The sequence below is a fragment of the Schistocerca serialis genome, chromosome 12 (genome assembly GCF_023864345.2).
Source record: "Schistocerca serialis cubense isolate TAMUIC-IGC-003099 chromosome 12, iqSchSeri2.2, whole genome shotgun sequence".
Lineage (NCBI taxonomy): Eukaryota > Metazoa > Arthropoda > Insecta > Orthoptera > Acrididae > Schistocerca > Schistocerca serialis.
Window position 1 is genome coordinate 38,376,075 of NC_064649.1, and position 18,956 is coordinate 38,395,030.

General features: G+C 38.6%; 1 protein-coding gene across 1 annotated transcript in view; it reads right to left on the minus strand.

Annotated features, from left to right (window-relative positions):
• LOC126428050 (chaoptin) overlaps positions 1 to 18,956 on the minus strand; it is a 251,465-nt gene that overhangs the window by 38,159 nt on the left and 194,350 nt on the right. The window contains exons 15-16 of the mRNA XM_050089927.1: positions 17,074 to 17,199; positions 6,812 to 6,925 (exon numbers count right to left, since the gene is read on the minus strand). Coding sequence (XP_049945884.1) covers positions 6,812 to 6,925; positions 17,074 to 17,199 — 240 coding nt within the window. The remainder of the gene's footprint in view (positions 1 to 6,811; positions 6,926 to 17,073; positions 17,200 to 18,956) is intronic.

Genomic DNA, 18,956 nt, shown 5'->3' on the forward strand with positions numbered 1-18,956 from the left:
AAGACAGCAACATTTATTAAGTCTGTCACCAGGCCCAGCATTTTGGATGGGGGGACCGGGGAGGGCAGGGGGGGGGGGGGGGGAGCTGAGGGGCAAGAAGTAATATCGCACTCTAGCAAACAGCTTAAACATTGTATCTTTCCATTTCATAATCAACTACTGAATAGCACCAGAGGCTAACTCTGAGATAATACTTAGAGGTTATCCATAAATGTCACAATTCCAAACACTAACACAACAAATCATATTAAAAGATGCAGTCTTAATGCTTTTCATGTTTTCATTCCTAAACCCGAGATGTTTAATATTTTGTGTATGTTTGATCCATGGACTTTACAAGGTCCTGCATTAAAATACTGATGTTAGCAGTACATCATGAATCTTGTGCTGTGATAATGAGCTTTGAATGATAAATATTTAATTGTGACTGACATAGAAAACAATCTTGCAATTTATTTGCTCATATTCTCTAACATATTCACATAACTAGAACTGGCAGAGAGAGAGAGAGAGAGAGAGAGAGAGAGAGAGAGAGATGACCTGAATACGTAACACCTAAAATTATGGAATATGAGAGAGTCCTGGAATCTTTCAGAAAACAGAAAGGTAAATAAAAAAATTTGGAGAAAGCAGGACACAAACCAACAAACTTTGACTCCATAATTACATAAATGTATGGTCTACATTACTGTAACCTTCCATGTTTATATGTCTTACTTTTATCATCCCCTAATCATCAATACGCCATTTAATTATAACAGGTTAAAGCAAGAATGAGACATTTTTTATTTATCTTCAATGAGCCATTGCCTTGAAATGGTATTCTTTCATAACACACAAGTTATAAAATATAAAACTTCTTTAACCACCAAAATAATGTCTCCCATAATTTTCTTAAATAAATTGTACCAAACACGATGTGTTTCCAAGAGATACTTTGAAATGGGATATATTCATAGTATGTGAGCTGTATTATAAAATGCACCAAATATGGGCTTAAACTGATTAGGATGAAGTTCAATATGACATCTTGTAAGTCCTGCTTGTGATGTAAACATGATGTAGAAGTGATATAGGATGGCTAGGCTGAAATGGCCAAAACTTCGGGAGAACAATAAGAGATGTACTCATAGAAGCCATGCCCCAAACTTCTGCTGCATAGAGCTTAACTAGCATTTTGAGGCACAGCCTGAACTACTATCTATTCAAAAAATATCTGTCATTACCAACAATTCCATAAATACTGCCTGTCATTATGTAAAATCATGCTAAAAATATTTGAAACATGTCCTGGTAGTTTGAATTCTGCAATCAGTTATTGAGAAATTTAGTTTAATATATATTTTGGAGCAGCTCTGTCGCAGAGCTTTTGACTACGAATGTTATATATGGGTTATACTATCAGCCAATTCTCTTGAAAATAGCTACACAGCTGAAACTGTGCAATGTTGGAGAATCCACAATAGAAGGGTATTTTAATCTAACTAGCAGTACTCAATGTGGGAGGCTGATGTCATTCAGAAAAATTAACATACCTTTTTCATAATGTGTCTTGTTACAGTTCTTGTTTTACTGTTTTTGCTTACTAAAACATTTGTTATTTTTCATAGATTGCTGTATGTGCTTCAGTACAATCACATGAGAAATCATGAATGCAAATTTGTTTGTTCAGTTGCAGTGTTCTGCAGAGTTGATCATAAATGAGAACAATCAGGAATACAAAATAAATCAACTTACACAATAACAGAGAGAAATAGCTATTGTAAAGTCATTCTCCAGGCTGTATCAATAATTGTCTGTCACAGACAGCACTGTCCTATTTGTGTTTGCAAAAGGCATACACAGAAACAACAAAGTAAGGAATGAGATTTTCACTCTGCAGCGGAGTGTGCGCTGATATGAAACTTCCTGGCAGATTAAAACTGTGTGCCCGACCGAGACTCGAACTCGGGACCTTTGCCTTTCGCGGGCAAGTGCTCTACCAACTGAGCTACCGAAGCACGACTCAGGCCCGGTACTCACAGCTTTACTTCTGCCAGTACCTCGTCTCCTACCTTCCAAACTTTACAGAAGCTCTCCTGCGAACCTTGCAGAACTAGCACTCCTGAAAGAAAGGATATTGCGGAGACATGGCTTAGCCACAGCCTGGGGGATGTTTCCAGAATGAGATTTTCACTCTGCAGCGGAGTGTGCGCTGATATGAAACTTCCTGGCAGATTAAAACTGTGTGCCCGACCGAGACTCGAACTCGGGACCTTTGCCTTTCGCGGGCAAGTGCTCTACCAACTGAGCTACCGAAGCACGACTCAGGCCCGGTACTCACAGCTTTACTTCTGCCAGTACCTCGTCTCCTACCTTCCAAACTTTACAGAAGCTCTCCTGCGAACCTTGCAGAACTAGCACTCCTGAAAGAAAGGATATTGCGGAAAGGCAAAGGTCCCGAGTTCGAGTCTCGGTCGGGCACACAGTTTTAATCTGCCAGGAAGTTTCATATCAGCGCACACTCCGCTGCAGAGTGAAAATCTCATTCTGGAAACATCCCCCAGGCTGTGGCTAAGCCATGTCTCCGCAATATCCTTTCTTTCAGGAGTGCTAGTTCTGCAAGGTTCGCAGGAGAGCTTCTGTAAAGTTTGGAAGGTAGGAGACGAGGTACTGGCAGAAGTAAAGCTGTGAGTACCGGGCCTGAGTCGTGCTTCGGTAGCTCAGTTGGTAGAGCACTTGCCCGCGAAAGGCAAAGGTCCCGAGTTCGAGTCTCGGTCGGGCACAAAGTAAGGAAATTACTGTTTTGAAAAAAAGATAGAACCTTCATCACAAAATTCTGCAAAAAGCTTATATCCATTGAGATGGGATGAATGTTATCCCTAAAACAAAACAAAAAATCATAACAGCAGATTGGAGTATTAACAACATAAGGAAAAATAGATGGCAGTCATGTGTGTGTGAAGTGTGCTTGCTTGTGTGAATGAATTTGTGTGTTTTCTTTTCTGAAGAAGGCTTTGCTGAAAGCTACATGTGCAACTGTCTTTTTGTTGTGCCTGTCTGCAATTTAATGTGTTACCTTTGCAGCAAATAGCAATGTGTCTTTTCCTTATATTGTTGTTATCCTCAAAACACTCATCAATTCATCATGTTCTTAAGACCCTACAAGGAGGAGGACCTTCATGAATGTGGAATGAGTTAACATAAGATAAGGAAATCAGAGGAACTTCATCTGTATAGACACATATCACTATACTGCTTAATGCTATTCACTCATATGCCATCTAAATATAATAAAGAGAATTATTAAGAAAGCTGCTATTCTGGAAAAGCTTATGCCTCCTTAGTTTTTCTATGTAGTTCATGTTTCAGTAGCTTAATACAGTGTCTGGGAGAATAAACAGCAGTATATAAAAAGAACAGAATTTTGAAACTGAGGAACAACTCTATTGAAATATATCTTGAAAACAAGGAAAAATATATGCCAATACATATTACACACTGCTCACTTGGTTTTGAATGTAAAACCATATGGATGGTTGCTGCCACATTCTGTGCATTCCCCCAGGCAGAAAATGAAAGTTTCTGTCACCCAATTCAGCATGTTCAATGAAGCTGCACATATCCTTTCCTTGAGTTAACCCACATTATGAGGATGCATATCTTGCACTTGACTCTTCAAGTATCCCCACAAGAAGAAGTCAGGGGCAGTCAAATTGAGCAAGCGTGCTGGCTAATGAACATCTCCAAATCTGAAAACCACTCAACCAGGCAAACAATGCTGCAAGGCATTCACAGGCTGGCAGGCCATATGAGCTATTGCACCATCCTGCTGGAGCCATTACTATCTAGTTCTTCAATCTTGGAAGGACAAAGCCATTTAACATTTGGACATAGGGATTGCTAATAACCATCATTGCATGACCATGAATGTAAGTTATATGAAGCCACAACACACATTCACAGTGGAGGAGCTTTTCATGCAGCTCAAAAGGATTACATTTGTTACAAAGCAACCAGTACCTGTAATTATTTTTAGTTACACTAGCGTCTAAATGAAAATGGACTTCATCTAATGTCAGTGAGTTTTTTCACATCTGCAAGTCAACTACTAAAAGTTCCTAGAAATGCAATGCAAAGGTTTGTTGTACAACTCTGTCTTGTTTGTTTAATCTGTGTACAACCTGCGGTTTGAATGTGTGGAAGTGCAGGTTTTCACAAATGATGTGCTGTAGGAATGATCTGACAAGGTTAATGCCAAAGCATGTCTGGTGGCAGAATGGTGAGGACTACAGTTAAGTACATGAAGTGCTCTTCAGTCTGTTGTGTCCTTCATACCCGTGAACTTTTCTTCTTTGAACAAGACACCGTAGTTCTGAATTGTTGCACCAATTGTACAACCGTGCAATGATCTGGGACTTTATCATGTCCATTCAACTTGAATTGTCAACAAGGGTCACTGAACTGTGATAAGAGATTTGTTACATCTGAAATATGTCTCAGTGGTGAATTTATGATGCTCTGAACTTCAAGACGACATAATCACAAATGGCTCTCTCCCTTCAGTGCAATTAGAACATACTTATTTCACAAAGTCACTATTTCTTGCCACGTAACATAAATCCATGTAACTTTATAATTTTCTTTTGAATTGGCTGAGGTTCCAAAGTCATTGCTTTATTTTGTATGGGAGCTTGTTGGTATCTTATGACCATGGTAATAACTTCATTCTGAACTCTGGACAAGGAGGCAAAGTCCACGTGAAAATTATATGTGTGTTTTGTGTTGTGACTATGTATATTGCAGCTCAGTGAAACTACTTTTCATGACACTCAGCAAAAGCCATGGAGGAGTAAATGGTTTGGGAAGTGAGTGCATAAATTTCAAGATTCTTAAAAGGGGTTCTGGAAGAAGTACAGTCACTTAGCATAATATTATTATAGCTCACCTCTACCGAATCAACACTTTATTTAATTTCAGAGCACAGCGACAGGGTATAATTCCATAATATGAAAGGATTTGATAACATGCAATTAAGTCAATATTTTTGTCTTTAGATCAAAAGAATAAGAGACCCTTCTAAGGGTATAACATGCTACACTGAGCATCTGGATTAATGTACCTATATGGGAAGGGAGACTCAGTTTCAACTTGTTGTCCATCTGGAGCCCCACTGAATTTTGCAAACTGTGCTCATGCAGCATATGACCTCTGGTGAACTCACATGATGTGAGTCTTCACGACATGAAGACTTAAACAATTAGCTGTGACAAACTGCCTATTGGCTTCCAACTTGGGTTCTTCGGCTGATGTTCATCTGATGATTTTACTGACAACATAAAATTTAACATGGAAGTTGGAAAGGACAAAAAATTGCCATTTCTAGATGTGCTGGTCACAAGGGATGGTGAAAACCTGTGACACAGCGTGTATCAAAAACTGGCACACATGGACCGATACCTGCACAAACTATCAAACCACCACCCGAGCCAGAAAAAGAGAAATGATTAATACGCTCGTAACACGAGCAGGACGAATATGTGAGCTGCAGCACCTCAGATGTGAAATGCAACACCTGGAAACTGTTCTGAGGAGCAATGGTTATGCCACAAATTATTTTAGAAGTGTAACAGAGCCAAAAACTTGGTGAAGTAAGGAAGCAGAAAAAGAAATTTCGGGTATGGCCTTTGTGCCATACGTTCACAGAGTGATGGACAGAATTGGCCATATATTGCAAAAACATGGCATAAAGATGATTTTTAAACTGAGAAGGAAGATCAAAGAGTGTCTTAGATTGGCAAAGGAGAAAAGGGACCCACTTGCAATGTTGGTAATATACCGTATACCATGTAAATGCGGAAAGGTTTGTGAGAATGACTGGACAATCAGTCAACACCAGGATCAAAGAACATAAGTGACATTGCAGGTTGGGGCAGGTGGAGAAATCAGCCATGGCAGAGCACGTACTGAGTGAGACCAACCACGTAATAAAATTTGCCAACACAGAAGTTCTGGCTGTAGAGAAGCACTATCACACCCACTTGTTCAGAGAAGCTGTAGAAATACAAAAACACACGAGCAGCTTCAAAAAGAAAGAGGAAAGCCTTAAGGTAAATGGATTCTGGCTTCCCGTACTGCAGCAAATGACCATTGCAGGTAGCAAGAGGAGAACTGCACTGGAAATGACCGTGAAGAAGCCCTCGGACATTGGCGTGCCAGGAATGTATAGTCTGTGGCTGTGAGCTCAGCTCCAGTTCATCACTGGCAATGGAGGTTGAAGGTTTGACAATGCCAGCCACTCGTGCTGGTGAAACGTCAGTAAAATCATCAGATGAACATCGGCTGAAGAACCTGAGACAGAAGCTAATAGGCAGTTTGTCAACAAGTGGCCATGAAACCCTTAACAATTTTGAATTAGCTGTGAACCACTTTTTTGCCTGTTCACTTACAAGAACACATAATCCATGCTAGATGAACACTGAGCACCTCTTCTACAAGGAATCTCATATGAAGTCTTCATGTACGTATGAATTAAACGATGCCAACTGTTTTTTTGTCAGTTCTCTAAGAAATGATAAATAATAACTAAAAAAACTGCATCTCTCATAACAATGAAACATTAGAAACTGCAACATCCTAGGAAGCAAACGGAAAGTTCAGTGGAAATGGGAATGGTAATTTTGATATTTTGAGGCTAAATCTACCACCGCAAGTGCAAACTTTCCCAAATTTGGAGTAGGATACACACAATTCCCCATAAAAAAAAATTCCACAAGTCCACCCTGTACAAAGCTAATTGGCCTCTTTCAGTGTGCCACTGTTGTAAACTTACCATTAGCAGATCATCTGGAAGGGTCTTGAGTGCACGTCCTGTGACAGTTATGTTGGATAGCTTGAAAGGAAGTGGGCCAGACATCTCATCCCGCAGTCCTGTTTCCTCGTACACCTGTGAAAGCAGACCAGTCACTGTAATACACATACACAAGCAGTAATATTGTGTCACCAGTTTTAAGCAGTACACTCCCAACTCACAAGATATATAGAAAATAACCCACATTACAAAATCTCTCCAGATGCTCCACAATTTCTTACAAGATGTTGAAACAGGTTCCTGGCAAATGGTGGTATGCTAGTTAGTTAGCTTTTTATTCATCCATAGATCATTTACAAAATGATTCATGACATCTCATCTAAATGCAAAAAGCTAACTTTTTTTTAGATTAAACAACTCATGCATATAGTAGTATTATCTAATCAAAACCTACTTTTACAATATTAACTTTGTAATGTAACAGTCCAATATTTTCATATAGTAATAGGTGATATTTGTTACAATTGAGGAAAATAATACAGTATCTTCTTTGTATATAACTGTATTCATAACCATATTTATATCTGCACCATATATTAACAATTGTTTATCTCCATTTGAAGCAAATATGGCATACAGGAAACTTCGTGGATTGAGTCACTTTAATAATTTGAAAATCAAGGAAGATGAAAATCTATTCATGAAATAAAAATTTTGTATAAATTAATAGACTATTCAATGGGAGTTATGAGAATATATCATAAGAATGATACAATCATGTGCAATGTGTAATTATTTAATACGGTATGTTATCAACTCAATAGAGGGTTATAAAGACAGCTATTCATACATAATAATAAAATTCTAGCACTGGAGTTTCTACTATTGAAGCGATCTAAAATTCTTGATTGACTGGAATGAAAGATTTCATTATGAGAATATATCATAAGAATGATACAGTCATGTGCAATGTGTAATAATTTAATACAGTATGTTATCAACTCAATAGAGGGTTATAAAGACAGCTATTCATACATACACTCCTGGAAATTGAAATAAGAACACCGTGAATTCATTGTCCCAGGAAGGGGAAACTTTATTGACACATTCCTGGGGTCAGGTACATCACATGATCACACTGACAGAACCACAGGCACATAGACACAGGCAACAGAGCATGCACAATGTCGGCACTAGTACAGTGTATATCCACCTTTCGCAGCAATGCAGGCTGCTATTCTCCCATGGAGACGATAGTAGAGATGCTGGATGTAGTCCTGTGGAACGGCTTGCCATGCCATTTCCACCTGGCACCTCAGTTGGACCAGCGTTCGTGCTGGATGTGCAGACCGCGTGAGACGACGCTTCATCCAGTCCCAAACATGCTCAATGGGGGACAGATCCGGAGATCTTGCTGGCCAGGGTAGTTGACTTACACCTTCTAGAGCACATTGGGTGACACGGGATACATGCGGACGTGCATTGTCCTGTTGGAACAGCAAGTTCCCTTGCCGGTCTAGGAATGGTAGAACGATGGGTTCGATGACGGTTTGGATGTACCGTGCACTATTCAGTGTCCCCTCGACGATCACCAGTGGTGTACGGCCAGTGTAGGAGATCGCTCCCCACACCATGATGCCGGGTGTTGGCCCTGTGTGCCTCGGTCGTATGCAGTCCTGATTGTGGCGCTCACCTGCACGGCGCCAAACACGCATACGACCATCATTGGCACCAAGGCAGAAGCGACTCTCATCGCTGAAGACGACACGTCTCCATTCGTCCCTCCATTCACGCCTGTCGTGACACCACTGGAGGCGGGCTGCACGATGTTGGGGCGTGAGCGGAAGACGGCCTAACGGTGTGCGGGACCGTAGCCCAGCTTCATGGAGACGGTTGCGAATGGTCCTCGCCGATACCCCAGGAGCAACAGTGTCCGTAATTTGCTGGGAAGTGGCGGTGCGGTCCCCTACGGCACTGCGTAGGATCCTACGGTCTTGGCGTGCATCCGTGCGTCGCTGTGGTCCGGTCCCAGGTCGACGGGCACGTGCACCTTCCGCCGACCACTGGCGACAACATCGATGTACTGTGGAGACCTCACGCCCCACGTGTTGAGCAATTCGGCTGTACATCCACCCGGCCTCCCGCATGCCCACTATACGCCCTCGCTCAAAGTCCGTCAACTGCACATACGGTTCACGTTCACGATGTCGCGGCATGCTACCAGTGTTAAAGACTGCGATGGAGCTCCATATGCCACGACAAACTGGCTGACACTGACGGCGGCGGTGCACAAATGCTGCGCAGCTAGCGCCATTCGACGGCCAACACCGCGGTTCCTGGTGTGTCCGCTGTGCCGTGCGTGTGATCATTGCTTGTACAGCCCTCTCGCAGTGGCCGGAGCAAGTATGGTGGGTCTGACACACCGGTGTCAATGTGTTCTTTTTTCCATTTCCAGGAGTGTAATAATAAAATTCTAGCACTGGAGTTTCTACTATTGAAGCGATCTAAAATTCTTGATTGACTGGAATGAAAGTCATGTATTAAGTTGTAAAACAAAATATTTTATGATATTTAGTAGAAGGAAGTCTTATACTTATTAGAAATGCACATGTCAGATTTAATATTAATTTTTGTAAAATATGTTGTCATACTAAAAACCTTTCAACAAAATATTTGTTCGTTGTGAATCATGACAAATTAAAATTGTAACAATCAAACAATAGAAAATCCAGGATGGAATTAACAATATTAGAGAAGGAATGTTGCTACTCACCATACAGTGGAGATGCTGAGTTGCGGTAGGCACAACAATCTTTTTTGTTGTGCCTATCATGACTCAGCCTCTCTGCTATATGGTGAGTAGCAACTTTCCTTCTCTAGTATTGTTAAAATTGTGACAGTATAGAATACGTCACCAGTTACGTCTATATAAGGATCAATTACCAATGGAGCTTATGTGTTGTTGTGAGTTAGTATGATTTAGAGTGAACTGGCTAAAAAGGAGCTGACGTTTATCAACAGATGGATACAATACAGAGCTTGGCTGCTGCAATTTATTTAAGAATTGCATCTGTTTCACATGACACATGTAAAGTAATTAAAATCCAATACTTTCTCTGAGAAAGCAAGAAGTAATTACAATCAACAATCACCAATAGCACTGATTCTTCAAGTTAAGTCTCAAACATGTTATGTTTCCTGCTCTTAAACTTTTAAAATGTTGCAAAAAATTCCACAGTGTCTTGGGTAGGCCATTAGTACACTAGACAATGTTTCCAAAAATGTAAATTGCTACACAGAGCAACAACAAGTGTCTGATGAAAGGACATTACATCACCTCTACAGAGCCATATAGGGTGGTCAATAGTCTACTGTGAGTCAGCTGGCTGCTGCTTTGAATGTGGGACGCCAGGACCCCATTTCGACATTGTCTGCAGCAGTTGGCAACTGGCTCTAACCACAGTGCCTTCCCTTCACTTTCAGGCACTCAAGGTATATATTTTCCCTGTAGATTGAGCTTACCAAAAAAATAATTTCATAATTTATTATTGAATGAAAACATGCCAAATAAACTAACTTCTTCATTTTCAAATCATCTATGAGAGTGGTCATGTCTACTGCAAGTGTAAGTGGTCTAAGACACATCATTAATTCTAATCAGTGCATTTTCTGTTTGAGGCTCTGATCAATCTGTAGTCCCAAAAACTTTCTGCTTGTTGCGTTAGTCAGTTTGTATAGATTGTGAAGATCTATGAGAAGTAATGAACTATATATGCTGAGTCTTGTCATTATTCAGTGACAACGTGCTTGCCTTGAACTAGCTGTTGTTGTTTACAACTATTTCACTAAGGGAAGAGGCATTAAATTTATTCCTGTACTTTTGTCATCTGCAAAAATTACAGCATATGCATCTTCCTAAATTGCAAGTGTTAGATCATTTGTGTTACTTGGAAACATATCATCATCATCATCATCAGACACTAAAGGCAACATCTTGTTAAAATTGCCATCATCTTATATCTATTGTTATCTTTACCATTTGATTGTAGTTTATGCAGTTCATTCCACTTAGCAATAAGGATGTTCCAAGTCAGCATCTCAATATTTTCCTCTGGATTATTACTTCTAAGGCACTATTTTATGAAGCTGCTTCATCAAATTAGGCATCCAATGAATTTAGTTTATCTTACTGTATCCTATTAATGAATGTCCTTTTCTCTTCAATATATTTTAGTGTTTGTGAATTCAATTACCTTTCAGTCAGACCTCTACTGTGTTTAGTTTTTTCTCCCTTGTTTCTCTTGTGTCCTCCCTTCAAAACTATTGCTTAAAATGCTCCAGATAAGAGTGTTGGTGAATTTCTTTCTTGTTTTTGTATTAAGGTGGTCATTTGTTAATAAATTAAATTTCTGATGCCATTTGTTGTTATACTTCCCAAGTAGTAAAATTTATTTACTTGCATTAATATTGTATTTCCTACATATTATTTGCCCTTATATGTGTGTGATTTACCTCCAAACATTTTTTTAGTTTCATTTGTGTTAATTTTCAGTTCGTGGTTGTCCAAGGCATGAGACAACATTTTAAAAGTATAGTTCATCCTCTTTCTGAAATCTATTAAGCCTATTATTTCATCAGCAAATTGAGAGCAAGTGTAAAACACGGGAACTGAAATACAGCTTCTTTGGTACACCCCATCTGATTGATTCAAATTCTGAGCAGCTACTATTACATTACTGACAAGGGATTCAGAGCTGCACTTAGGCGGAGTAGACCTCCAGCTCATAAATACGGTATGGATCCTATTAGAGAAGCTTTTGATAACCAAGATGCAAAAATTGCATTTTGAAGCAATTTATGAACTATGAGCCTATAATTCATTTTTTAGGGTTTTTTATTCAATTGTATAAATTTGTACTAAACAGTATGATTTAATTAATTGAGAGAAAGAAAAGAACTGCAGTCATTAATGTAGCCAACCCAGTTTAATAATAGTCATGTGAGCAAGTATGTGTAAATACTTAGCTTACAATAAAGGTCTTAAATAATCTGACTAGCTTATTGGTTTGTGCCTACACTTCACATTAAATAAGTCACTTGTAATGTGTGCATAAGTTACGTATCTTGGAAATGAAACACACCATCAAATTACTCCAGTAGACAAACAAGCATTTTATAAAAATTCTTTCATAAAAGACATTTAACAAAATCTTGTACAGCTTTTATACTCTTCAGTTTGTGATAATAAGTGACAGGTACATTCTTGGAATAATCTAGATATTAATACATCACTGTTGGTATTCTACAAGTCTTGGTTGCATGAATGTACTATGAAAGAGATCAGTTCTCCTCAAAATCTTGAGGCGTCGTGTGTAGAAGTGTGTATAAATAGTTCCACGGTAAACGGCTACATATCGAGTATAAATTGTATAAAGTGCAATAACTACATCGCGAAAGGTATCAAGTTATGTGCAGTGTCGCAAAAATGGATTCATACAAAGTGTTTCGCAGGAACGGAAGAATGGGACGCGAAATGTGACTGTGGCATGGAATGCTGCGATCTACTAACGGTAGCTTTGTCAAGATATGATAACTGCATAGAAGAAAGTGTTACTACATCGCTTCAGCAAGACCTTGTGCTTGCAAATCGTTACGTAAATAAGTTAGAGGAACTGATAAAGCAGCGGAATTATGACGATTTAAAAAACGAGTGTAATGAAAACATACCGGCAATTTTCGTTTCAAACAAAACTTCTGCTAGTAGTAAACGAAATCTTTCTGGCGGTATGACATCGTCAGTAAATAGAGTGCAAAGAAAAACGGGTAATAAAGACACGACAGGACGAAATGTGAACTCAAAAAATAAGACACGTGAAAGTGAATCTAGATCATCTGTGTGTTCTAACGAGAGAAATGTTTCTCCAAAGTGTACTATAAAAACGACGGAACGAGGGCACCTGGAGAACAACAAATATCAAGTCTGTGTATTAGGTGATAGTCATGCAAAGGGTGTGGCACAAATAATAAATGATCGGCAGTCGCAATTCAGAGTAACAGCCATTGTCAAACCTGTTGCTCCCCTTAATGAAATAGTAAATAATTGTGAAAACTTACTTAAGACTGGAACATGCTGTGTGCTAATAGGTGGAGCAAATGACATATACAAAAATGAAAGCCAACTAGCGACAAGGGCACTTCAAACAGCTCTAAAAAAGCTGTCAGATCTAAATTTAAAGGTTCTCGTTGTAAGTGTGCCACATAGACATGATCTAATCGAGGAATCATGTGTAAACAAAGAAATAAAGTCAGCAAATAATAAATTCAGAAGATCTGCTGTGCTTTTAAGTGTGCAACTTTTGTGGATGCAAACAGCTCAGTGAGAAATCATTTCACGAGGCATGGACAGCACAGGAACTATTATGGAAAAAAGATGATGGGTGAAAAGATACTAGAAGAAATAAGCCGCATAACAGTAGAAAAGTTCCCTAAAATCCCACTCCAAATGAGGACAGAAGCAGAAGAAAAGAAAACCTTAACAAGAACAACATTTGCTGAAGCACTAAAAACATCATCATCTGCTATTGTAAATATTAAAATGTCATCAGCTGCCACAGCTAGTATAAACAATCAATCAGCATCATCAACGTCAAGTAGGAAAAGCAACAGAAACAAGAAACCTGTGGTACAACAGGATTTTTGGTATCCAGCTATAATGAAAACTCCAAGATAACAGTGTTAAACGAAAGGAAAAATACCACCAGTGCTCACTCCCCTGTTCTGAAGATTATGACACTAAATGTGTAGTGCCTCAAGAACAAATATTGTGAACTTGAAATAGCAGTAAGTAACACCCAACCTGATGTCTTGTGTATTACAGAACATTGGTGTAAGGACCAAGAAATTAGTAGTATTCATATTAATCCATTTAAATTGGCAAGTAATTATAGTAGGAAAATTGCAAAAGGTGGTGGAGTCGGTATTTACCTTAGACAAGAGTTAGAATTTAAAAAGAGATGTGAAGCAGAGAACTTAAGTATTGAAAAGTTTTTTGAAGCAGGTGCTGTCCAGCTATATGGCCTGATGAAAAAAGTCATAGTCATAACAGTGTATAGATCACCATGTGGAAACATAGAAGTCTTTTTTGATAAATTAGAATTGTTGCTAAATACTATTTACAAAAAAGAAACTGTGATTATTCTTTGTGGTGATTTCAATATTAATCTTCTAGTTGAAAGTCAACAAAAAAGGCAATTTTTGGACATATTAAAGAGTTTCAACATGTCACCACACATAAACAATTCAACTAGAATAACAAACACCTCCAATAGCCTCATAGATAACATTTTGTCAAATATGTCAGAAACTGACATAGAGGTAACAAACATAGATTTAGGATTGTCTGACCACAATGCTCTCACCATTGAAATCCCTTTAAGATCAAAGGAAGATAAAGGTGTAAATAATATTTACAAAAGAAACTTCTCTGTGGACAGCTGTCATCAGTTCATAAGTATCTTAGAAAATGAAAATTGGTTAGATGTTTTGAAACAGTCAGGTACAGATGAGGCATATAGTGTATTTGCATCGATTTACATGATGAACTTTGAGATGTGTTTTCCAAAGAATCTGACCAGAGTCAAGTCTACTGGATACATAAAGTCAAGTTCTTGGATGACTCTTGGAATTAAGAAATCATGTGAAAACATGAAAAAACTGAATTCAGAGTTGAGGGAGTGTACAAATATTGATTTTATAGAATATGTAAAGAGGTATAGGAAAATATACCGCAGAGTAATTGCAAATGCAAAGTTGTTAAGTAATAATATGGAAATAAAACAGTCCAGAAATAAAACTAAAATAGCATGGGAAATTGTGAGAAAAGAAACCGGGGTACCTACCAAAGACAAGGAAATTATTCTAAAAGATGAGGAGAATAAAATGGTAGATAAATATGCCATGCCTAATTATATAAATAATTACTTTTTAAATGTACCCCAGACATTAAGCAGGAATCTTGGGGAGCAGATTAAGATGGAAGCACCCAAGGCAGCCAGCAGTATGATGGCAGTTCCAACAAATGAAAAAGAAGTTTTAAAAGTGATTAAAAGTCTGAAGTCCAAGATGTCAGCTGGAGTAGATGAGGTGCCAATAATATTAGTAAAGAAAACAGCTAATCAGATAGCGAAACCATTGACGCACATAGCAAACTTGTCAATGGCTGAGGGCGTGTTTCCACAAAAACTGAAAATTTCTAAAGTCATTCCCCTGTTGAGAAAGGGTGATAAACTTAAAATAGAAAACTACAGACCTGTCTCACTCCTCCCAACTTTCTCTAAAGTTTTAGAGATACTAATGAAATATAGAGTCACACATTATCTTAATATGCACAATCTGATAAACAGTAATCAGCATGGATTTCAACCTGGGAGAAGTACTGAAACAGCTGTACTAGAATACACAAAAGAAATAATCACTAAATTGGAAGAGGGAAATAGTGTAGTTGGGATAAATCTAGATTTGTCAAAAGCCTTTGACACTGTTGACCACAGCATACTTTTGAAAAAGCTTGAAGCTATAGGTATCAGAGGACCGGTAAAAAAGTGGTTTGAGTCTTATCTGGAAAAGAGGATGCAGGTGGTTGAAATTACAGCACCAAATATTAATCAAAAAATTAAACTAAGATCAGATCCAAGGGAGGTCACAGTAGGAGTACCTCAAGGAAGTGTATTAGGCCCCTTGCTGTTCCTCATTTACATTAATGATATTCAGGTGTCAGAGAGAAAAGCTAGAATCATGTTATTTGCTGATGATACTAGTTTAATAGTTAGTGATATGAAGCAGTCATTGCACAGTACTGTGGACCATGTCCTACAAGATATACAAAAATGGTTTAGTGCTAACAAGCTAACACTGAATGCAAAAAAAAAACTAATTATGTGCAATATGGAAAAATAAGTGAACAGGACGACCTAAATCCCACCATGGAGGGCAAACAACTTGAAAGAGTACAGTGCGCAAAATTCCTGGGTATGCACATTGATGAGAAGATTAATTGGAAGGACCATGTGGTGAACTTAGCACTAAAACTAAATTCAGCATGTTTTGTGCTTAGAATAATTTCAAGAGTTTGTAGTAATGACTGTACCAGATTAGTATATTTTGGCTATTTTCAGTCCATTGCATCCTATGGGATAGTATTCTGGGGAAAAACAAATTGTCGTCTAAATGAGATTTTCAAATTGCAAAAACGTGCTATTCGGATAATGACCCACAGCCCACCTCAAACACATTGTAGGCCCCTTTTTAAAGCATTGAAAATTTTAACAATTCCATCATTATACATTCTGAAATGTCTGTTGGTGATCAAAAGAAATCAGGACAAAATGAAAACCAATACAGACTTCCATAATTACGATACACGGCAATGTAAAGATCTCCACATACAAGCTGTAACAAGGACCCGAAGCCAGAAACATGTATGTAATCAAGGCATCAAACTTTTTAATGCACTACCAAAACATATCAAAGATCTGGAAAATGAGGATAAATTTAAAACTGTTCTAAAGAACCACATGCTTGACAAATGCTATTACAGCATAAGTGAATATCTCTGCGCAACTGTATAAAATATATGTTTAAGTTAATGTGACAAATAAAATTACATCAGTGCATAATAAATTATGTTATAAAAACACTTATTAGTTGTATATTGTGTTAAACATAAGATAGATTAGTATGAATTCAGCACAGATACAAATTTTGTAAAGATATTATATAGTTTTTAAAATGTACCCTGACAAATCCTATATCACAAATGTGATCATTGGGATGATAATAAATAAATAAATAAATAAACAATTTGAGCTGGTTCAATTTCACTAACTATTCTTTTGAAAGTCTTAATGATTTTGACAACTAAAGTGCCAAGCATTTAGCTGTGCACCGCTGAGTATTGGATTTGAGGGGGTGTGGGGTTTGGGAGGTTAATACTGACTTAATTGATAATAACTCTGGTGAGAGAGCCCCTTTGTGGTGCAGCTCAATAAGCTATAGTCAAGGTAGTCTGCACTGAAATACAGCTGTAATGGAACTGGTACATTCTGCAAATATTCAGGCTGTCAATCAATATCTTGTTTATATGTTCTCAAAGCCCACAAATGGCACTGTGAATATTCTGGCGGGTCTACTTGCAGGTCTAACATGGGAAGCAAGAGGTAACAGCCCACTCTGGCAAAAAACGAATGGATAGTACTGGATACAGTTTTGTGCCAAGTTTTACTCACATGGATGTGCAGCTCTTTAAGGCCATAATTGTACTGCAGGAGGTGTGGCAAGTTGAACTGTCGAACATTCCGGTAGGGGCTCACGTGCAGTGTCCTCAGGGATGTCATCTGGCCCAGGGCCCCAGACTGAAAAGAACACACCTCGGAATCAGCATCCACACAAATACTGCATTGTTAGATATACAGGGTGTATCAAAAGGAATCATCCAATTTCACATGTCTACTCGTATATTCCTGAAACTAATAAACATATATAATGAATTTTGTTTTTTGATAAACAGGAAAATCAAAAAGCTTGCTTTTTTTTTTTTTTTTTTTTTTTTTTTTTTTTTTTTTTTTTTTTTTTTTTTTTTTTTTTTTTTTTGTAAATACCTATTCATACCTGTTGAAAATGCCCCCCTTGAGATGCATGGCATATGTCAATGCAGTATTCAGATTGTTCCCACACTGCAGCAAGCATGTCTTGAGTTACAGCTTTCATAGCTTCTGTTATGTGATGTCTCAGTTCTCTCATTGTTGTTGGTAATGGAGGCACATAAACAGCATCCTTTATAAACCCTCACAAGAAATAATCACATACAGTCAGGTCCAGTGACCTTGGAGGCCGGTAATGTAAGGCTGAGTCATTTGGTCCAGTGTTACTGATCGATTGTTCAGTAATCCATTGATTTAAAAATTCCTACACTTCCAGATGCCAGTGTGGCAGTGCCCCATCCTGTTGGTAAATGAAGTTGTTCAAATCAGTCTCCAACTTAGGGAAAAGAAAGTTCTCAGGCGGATCAAGATATGTGCTTCCTGTTAACAGAGTTCTTGGCAAAGAAAAATGGACCACACACCTTTTCCTGTGATTCTGCACAAATACAGTCAATTCTGGAGATTCTCTATCATGTTGTACAACTTCATGTGGTTGTTCCGTACCCCATATTCTCACATTATGAAGGTTCACATCTCCATTTAAATGGAATGTTACCTCATTACTAAATATTAAGTGTGGAAGCAAACTGTACCCTCCTCCTTGTGGAGAACAAAATTGCAGAACACACATTGTTGTTGTCACCTTGACAAAGAGCTTGAAGTAGCTGAATTTTGTATGGCTTTATGGGTAAACAGTGATGCAACACATGCCAGACAGACAGTAGTGGAATAAATGATGACTAACTGAAACCCTTAGCTGCCGACAGGTGTTGTTGATATACCTCGATGTGGAAAGCTGAAATTGTGTGCCCCGAACAGGACTCAAACCTGGGATCTCCTGCTTACATGGCAGACGCTCTATCCATCTGAGCCACCGAGGACACAGATGAATAGCGTGACTGCAGGGACTTATCCCTTGCACGCTTCCCATGAGACTCACACTCCCAACTGCCCACAATTCTACATATGTGATGTACCTTATAGACATTTGCCCATTCACTCATTACTCGCGCACGCTTTGGCGATTCCCGTAAGAGTTTGGGCAACCTGTGCGCATTCGCACAGATGAAGGTCAATGGCTTGGTAGCCTTTAACTATATGTATACGAAGATGGGTTCGAGTCCCGGTTGGGGCACACATTTTCAGCTGTCCACATCAAGGTATATCAACAACACGTGTTGGCAGCTGAGGGTTTCAGTTAGTCATCATTTATTCCAGGGAAAAGCTGCATGGTCAACAACAGTAATCTGTTCTTTCGAGAACAGTTACTGTCTTCATATACAGACAGTAGTGGCATGTTGAGCTGTTGAGCCACACGGTGAATGAATTTCTGCAGACTCCTTGTGAAACTATGCCAGATGTTTCCAGAATGAGATATTCACTCTGCAGCGGAGTGTGCGCTGATATGAAACTTCCTGGCAGATTAAAACTGTGTGCCCAACCGAGACTCGAACTCGGGACCTTTGCCT